The sequence below is a fragment of the Mycetomoellerius zeteki genome, unplaced genomic scaffold, assembly GCF_001594055.1.
Source record: "Mycetomoellerius zeteki isolate Tzet28-1 unplaced genomic scaffold, Tzet1.0 scaffold999, whole genome shotgun sequence".
NCBI lineage: Eukaryota > Metazoa > Arthropoda > Insecta > Hymenoptera > Formicidae > Mycetomoellerius > Mycetomoellerius zeteki.
In genome coordinates this window covers 27412-34418 of record NW_017258042.1, presented here as the reverse complement: position 1 = coordinate 34418, position 7007 = coordinate 27412, and the positions used below count along the sequence as shown (strand labels likewise).

Genomic DNA, 7007 nt, shown 5'->3' with positions numbered 1-7007 from the left:
TTTTTTCCTTCCAGCAAACTAATAAGGTGCGTAAACTTGTTATAATCCTCCTTGTTGGATCCCTTCTAATGACCTCATAAGTACTTTCGTCCTGAAGCATCTCATTAACCTTAGAAATGTACACCTGTCTATCTAATGCTACCGTGATACATTGGTTTTACATTTTCTTTATTTCGAGAATTTCAAAATTTCTTTCCCCCTTTTTTCTTTTTTACTGCATTCTTATCTGGATTTAATTCTGGCATTTATACTCTCGAGGTGAGGAAGATCACCATGACTAGTTAATAATTGTTATATTCTATGTATGTGAATTTATTAGTTATCTCTGAAGAAGGCTCAAAAATGAGCCGAAACATGTAAGCGCTTTAGTAAAATAAAGAAGTTTCACGCTACGATAGTCGTGTTATTTGCGCAACATCTCCCGCGCTTGACTCCTACTGCCCTTGTTCTTTCATTGTTTTTTGACTTATATTTCATAGATAATATCCGAGTGACAACGATCTTCCACGAAAGAAAAGAATCTTGGAGTCTACAGGACGTAACACTTTTATCTGCTTATTTCATATTTTAAGCGACGAAACAACTCTTGAGAATGCGATAAAGTTAATTTAACATTTTCGATAAATATGAAAATACACGGTTATTAAGAGAGTATAAAGTATCATACTTTTGTACAAAACATTTTTTTCATATATCTTAAAGTTTCGAAGATATTGAAAATGAAAAAAATTCATTATTTTCGAAATGTTTCAAATCCTAAATCTTGAGATAAGTAAATAAAAAAAATCTGCGAGTAAAAATTTTTTGATGCTTTACATATCCAAAGCCCAGCAAAATCGGTGAAAGATAGATCCAATACGCGACGGTTTTCTTGTAAGTTGAATTCAGTCTATTATAATGTGTCTTGGCGAAAAAAGAGTTAAAAAAGCTATTTTGTAGTTGTTTGTAAAACGGTTGAGAAATTCTTACAAAACTGCTATTATCAAGATATGCTTATCTCATCAACGATGGAATCGCTCAAAATCGACAAAAAGTTCTATCTTGAAATAGCCAAAGCTAACTTGCGAAGTAAAAAGCTATTTCCAGTTATTAGGAAGATAACATTCATAAATTAATTATGCATTTACGATGACGGTTTTACGCAAGTGATATAACGCAATATTTGTTTGGAAGTATAAGCATAAAATGCAGCATGATAATAATAATCTTGCTGACAATATTACGCATAATTAATAATAAAACATTAAATAACTATTATACAGGGTGTTCTAGAGCGACCGTACCAAGCTAATTTCTTGAAAAATATGCATTTTCGTAAAAAATGTTTCAAACAAAAGTTTATCGACTTCGAGGATACCATTAGTTTGACCTTGGGTGGCTTTGTTAAGATCAGGGCAAGGTCAATTTGAATTTTTTAAATGGAACCCCCCATTTTTCAGTACATACTCTTGTAGCTTACTTCGAGAGCTTTTCAAAACACTATAATAAAGTATTTTTCCATTAAGTATAATACTTTTTGAGTTATAAGGCTCGAAAGTTACAGTACAGCTGGTATTACGCAAGTTGTCCGACCGATGGCTAAAACTTCTTTAATGTTGTTCAGGATCATGTCCTGGATAACATTTGTCAAGATCAAGGCCATTGGAGATTATTTCTCTCATTTTCATTTTTGTACTAAAAATTCATTTTTACATAAAAATGGAAATAAGAGGTACAACCTCCAATGACCTTGATCTTGACAAATGTTATCCAGGACATGATTCTGAACAACATTCAAGAGGTTTTAGCCGTCAGTCGGCCAACTTGCGTAATGCTAATGCGGACTGTACTGTAACTTTCGAGCCTTGTAACTCGAAAAATACTTAATGAAAAATATTTTATTATAGTGTTTTGGAAAGCTCTCGAGGTAAGCTACAAGAGTATGTACTGAAAAATAGGAGTTTCGTTAAAAAAAAATCAACGTGACCTTGACCTGACCTTGGCGACGCCACGCAAGGTTAAGCCAATTCTCTTATGTTCCTCTCGAAGTCGACAAACTTTTGTCTGAAACATTTTTCAGGAAAATGCATATTTTCCAAGAAATTAGTCTAGTACGGTCGCTTTGGAACACCGTGTATACTATACTGTAATATATTAAATAATTTAGTTATTGTTACAAACATGTATTATAAATACTGATATACAGTATTTGTACACTGACAGTAAAATTTTCTAAATACAAATAATTTTTTTCTTGAGTTCCAAGTAAACATTTCTTTACTGCAAGTAAATATTTAAGTGTAAACATATATCACTTGTAACAAGAAATTAATCATGAATAAGCAACATTTACTGGCCGTTAATAATATATCAAGCTTGATCCGTCAGTATTCTTTATGATTAAGTTGACACACGTATTGAATGACAGAGGATGTTAGTATTTAGAGAAAACGAAGTAAATTTTCTATTGTATGATTGGAATTTGTGTCAGTCGTACAGTCTTCCATCGTAAAAAGTAATCTGATTAATTGAATATTGATATTCAAACTGTTTGAATAAGTCATTATCGATGTCATGGTATTATCAAACATATATACTTGTTGGGACAAAGTCTCTGTTTCGCGCCAAATAATTACACTTGCGGTTATTATAAATCTAAGTGTATTTAATATCTCAATTTGTGTGTGATGCAATACAATAATACATTGTCGTTCGAGAGTCGTCCTCTCTCCATATCCACCGTTGTCATTGTTGTCGTCGCCGCGCCCCCTGTACTCTATTGCGATACCACTATGCAACATCTCCTTCCCTCTTATTTGAAACTTGTATATTCTAAACGATCAGGGGGTCGGGTTTTACGTTTAGGACGCTGAGACATCTCTGTTGTTTCACTGGAAGTGGACCTTGGCTCTGAATTTGACCCGATAACATCTTCTAGCTTCGATGAATTAAACAATTCTTCTGGGTTGATGATGATTTCACTTGAGTCGGTTTGTGGTAATTTCTGAAAAGATGCCGAAATTATGTGATCCACATGTCGTTTGATAGTACGATTATCTACTTGGACGATATATGATACTGGACCAATAGATTTTATAATATAATAGTTCCAAGGCTCCATTTTGGGTCATTTTTTCCAAACGTTCGGACCCAAACTTTATCTCCGATATTATATTGACGAACAGGAACATTTTTGTTAAATTGCTGCTGCTGCTTTTCTTGCTTGTTCCTGACAATGGAGTCTACATTGGGATGAAGAAGATCTAAACGACATTTCAATTGCCTTTTCATCATAAGTTCAGCTGGAGCAACGCCAGTAGTTACATGAACTGTGGTCCGATAATTAAACAAGAAATTGCACAATTCCAAGTTATCCTTTTGTGCATGATTACTTCGTTTCATGCCATTTTTGAACGTTCGAACAAATCGTTCAGCTTCCCCATTACTTCGAGGATAGTAGGCGCTTGACTTGGTATGGCGAATACCGTTCTTTTTGCAGAATTCCTCGAATTCCTTTGACACAAATTGGGGGCCATTATCGGAGACTATGGTGTCCGGAATACCATAACGTGCAATGCTTTCTCTCATACATTGGATAATATGAGCTGAAGATGAATCTTTTCCCAAGTTATATACTTCTGGCCATTTGCTATAAGCATCTACAATTATTAACCATATACTGTTAAGAAAAGGGCCTGCTAAATCTATGTGTAACCGTTGCCATGATTTTTCAGGAAATGACCAGGGATGAAGCAATGCTGTGGCAAGATTGTCATGGCTGACTGCATATGACACACATGATTTTACAAGTGAATCTATGTCTCTATCTATTCTTGGCCACCACACATGACTTCTAGCTAAAGATTTCATTCGGACAATTCCAGAATGTGTCTCATGTAATTGTTCCAAAATTTGTTGATGTAACGATTCAGGAACAACAACTCGTATGCCCCACATAACCATTCCTTGTTCCACTGTCAGTTCCTCTCGATGAATGAAGTAAGATTTCAATTTATCTGATAACTGAGACTGCTTATTGGGCCATCCATTTTTGATGAAACGAATAACTTGACAATCACGACTAGTTTTCAGCTTTACTGAGCTTGAAGATATTGGATGTTCCTCTATAATGGTTTTAACTTCCTCTTCCACTATAATGTCCACTGGCTGATTATCCTCGAGTGGCAGACGTGATAGTGCATCTGCATTACTATGATGATGAGTATTTCGATACTCAATATCATACAAGAAGCTGGATAGGAACATGGCCCAACGGTGTAATCTAGTTGCAGCTAAAGATGGCAGTTCACGGTTTGGACTAAATATTGCGAGTAATGGGTTATGGTCCGTAATTAATATGAAGCGACGTCCATATAAATATTGAATAAAGCGTTTTATTCCGAATACAATACTTAGAGCTTTCTTCTCTATTTGGGAGTAATTGCGTTCGGCAAATGATAATGTTTTAGAGGCAAAAGAAATCGGTTGTTCACTTCCATCTTTGTGACGATGAAATAAGACTACTCCAACTCCGACAGATGATGCATCGCATGCTATGCCAATAGGAATGTTCTGCTAGTAATGTGCTAACACAGGAGCACTTGAAACAGATTTTTTATTTTCCTGAAACTTTCCTTACATTGACTATTCCAATTTCAAACAACGCCATCACGTATTAATTTATTCAATGGCTCACAGAGATGTGACAAATTATTAATAAATTTACTGTAAAAATTTACTAACCCTAGAAAGGATTTCACTTCCTTTACATCTCTGGGCTCTCTCATGGACACAATTGACTCTACTTTCTCCGGGTCTGTACAGATACCTTCTGCACACAAAATTTGTCCAAGAAATTTGACTGATTGTTGCATAAATATGCATTTTTTCTTTAATAGACGAAAATTTCACTCTCTCATTCGTTGGAATATCATTTTAAGATTTTGCAAATGAGCTTAATCGTCCTTTCCAGTAGAAATCGTGTCGTCCACAAATGATCCTGTCATCGGAATTCCTTTGAGTATCCGATCCATTAATTCTTGAAAAATTGCCGGTGAAGATGCAATACCTTGAGGTAGTATGTTATACCTATAGAGGCCTCGATGGGTATTTATGACTAAATACTTCTTACATGATTCTTCTACTTCCACTTGATGAAATGCATCTGGACCATCCAATTTAGTAAAAGCTTGACCACCTGAGATCTTCCCAAATATTTCCTCGACTCTTGCGAGAGGATATTGTTGAACATGCAATTGGTTGTTTATGGTACGCTTGAAATCTTCTGTGATGCGAATCGTTCTATTAGGCTTTGGTACTACTACCAATGGCGAAGCCCATTCCGATGTTTCAATACGACTAATGACACCGGATTTTTCCATTTTTTCAAGTTCTTCGTCTACTTTGTCTCGTAATACAAATGGAATGGGACGTGGTTTAAAGAAGCGAGGAGTAGCATCTTCTTTAAGCATTAACTTGGCTTTAAAATCCTTAATAGTTTCGACCGGTTGATCAAAAACATCGCTATATTCCTTTAACAATGTAGTCAATGATAATTCATTACTAATGCGACATACCTGAGAACATTGTTTTTTAATTCCTGTCCAATCCATTTGAATCTTTCTTAACAGATCACGACCAAAAAGACAAGATCCTTCCGAAACGTGAATTTGATGACTAACTGTCTGTTGATTGTGTTCAATGGTGCAAAGAAATGTTCCTCTTGATTCAAATTTTTGTCCAGTGTATGTTTTAAACTTTTTGCTTGGATGGAGTTTGGGACAGCCTAACTTTTTCCATGCATTAGATGTAATAAAACTCGTACCTGATGCAGTATTCAATTCCATTGGAATTCCATTTAAACGAACGTTAATCATGATAGGATTATCATGCGATACTTGCTTGACATTATTAATCTGACTTGTTTTATGCTTCCTTTCTCCTCTTTCACCTTTAGGCTGTGATAGACATCGACGCGCAAAGTGACCGGATTTATTACAACGATGACAAATAACGTCCTTATGTGGACAATCTTTTTTTATGTGTTTCTCTCCGCAACTGGAACATGTTAACTTCCCTTGCTTTATTTTGGCAGAATTCTTATTCATATACTGAGATTGTTTAGATGATCATGATTTAATCTTGTTAGTCTGATCTGTAACGACAGTAAGACTACTATTGTGCCGTATTAACTGGGTACTACTATCGGCTGCTTTTTGACTAGTAGCAATCTTGACAGCCATATCCAAGGTTAGGTTGTCATCCTCAAGAAATAAACGTTTTTGTACTGCCTCAGAACGAATACCTACAATAAGTTGATCTTTTAATGATGTATTTAAATCAGTGAACTTACATGTTACACTTATTTTACGCAGCTTGGAAAGATAGATATTTATTGACTCTCCTGGCTGTTAAATCCGTTTATAAAACTTATATCTCTCTGCAATTGTCTTTGGTGCAGGCTTATAATGCTTTTTGAGTATTTCAATAAGCTCTACAAATGTTTTCTCCTCTGGTTTGGCTGGCGAAACTAAACTTTGAAGAAGTCCATACTGTAAGACTGCCTTATGATAACAGTCAATTTCCAAGTCGCATCCGTTAGAATTAACGACTTCAAAACGCTTGAGCCGAAGGGACAAATTTCTGGGATAGTAATAATAATAGGGAAGGAGAGAAGATAATTCAAATGACTGTCAGGCCTAAACTTCTTCTTCTTTCACTCAACAGAAGTAACCTTTATTTTAACACAAAAGATTAGACTTGAATCTAAACGTACAAAAGCGACGGTGAGCTTAAGGGTAATATCGAACGATATTCAAAACTCGCGTGACTGCGACAAACCGTCGTCGGCGCCGTCCGTGCTCCGGTTTTTGACTGTTCGGCTCCGGCCCGAGGCGCCGCACAGAGCGATTACAAGTACTACTATCCATACGTTTGATAGCTGTAGTAACGGTCGCGATAAATAGATGTCTCGTATGTTCACATCGACGGACGAATATTATAATGCTTGATTATCGAAATATCTTACA

At 35.7% G+C, this 7007-nt stretch overlaps 3 protein-coding genes across 3 annotated transcripts in view; all 3 read right to left on the bottom strand.

The window, feature by feature from the left end:
- Positions 1 to 2791: 2791 nt before the first annotated feature.
- Positions 2792 to 4245, bottom strand: LOC108731064 (uncharacterized protein K02A2.6-like). Its single transcript, XM_018461120.1, has 2 exons — positions 3136 to 4245; positions 2792 to 2983 (listed from the first exon to the last, which is right to left on the bottom strand). The coding sequence occupies exons 1-2, from the start codon at positions 4243 to 4245 to the stop codon at positions 2792 to 2794; spliced, it is 1302 nt and encodes a 433-aa protein (XP_018316622.1).
- Positions 4246 to 4934: 689 nt separating this feature from the next.
- On the bottom strand, positions 4935 to 6086 carry LOC108731063 (uncharacterized protein K02A2.6-like). Its single transcript, XM_018461119.1, has one exon. It carries the CDS (start codon positions 6084 to 6086, stop codon positions 4935 to 4937), a length of 1152 nt encoding a protein of 383 aa, XP_018316621.1.
- Positions 6087 to 6107: 21 nt separating this feature from the next.
- LOC108731062 (uncharacterized) overlaps positions 6108 to 7007 on the bottom strand; it is a 5247-nt gene continuing 4347 nt past the window's right edge. The window contains exon 2 of the mRNA XM_018461118.1: positions 6108 to 6283. Within this exon, the coding sequence (XP_018316620.1) occupies positions 6108 to 6283 (176 nt within the window). The remainder of the gene's footprint in view (positions 6284 to 7007) is intronic.

What these genes read in the sequence shown, in the direction of transcription:
- LOC108731064 (XM_018461120.1), bottom strand. Translation starts at nt 4,245, where the DNA reads ATGTTCCTATCCAGCTTCTTGTATGATATTGAGTATCGAAATACTCAT. An exon ending in AATATAATATCGGAGATAAA is followed by an intron (nt 2,984 to 3,135) that starts GTTTGGGTCCGA and finishes GCATCTTTTCAG; the next exon opens with AAATTACCACAAACCGACTC.
- LOC108731063 (XM_018461119.1), bottom strand. Translation starts at nt 6,086, where the DNA reads ATGAATAAGAATTCTGCCAAAATAAAGCAAGGGAAGTTAACATGTTCC.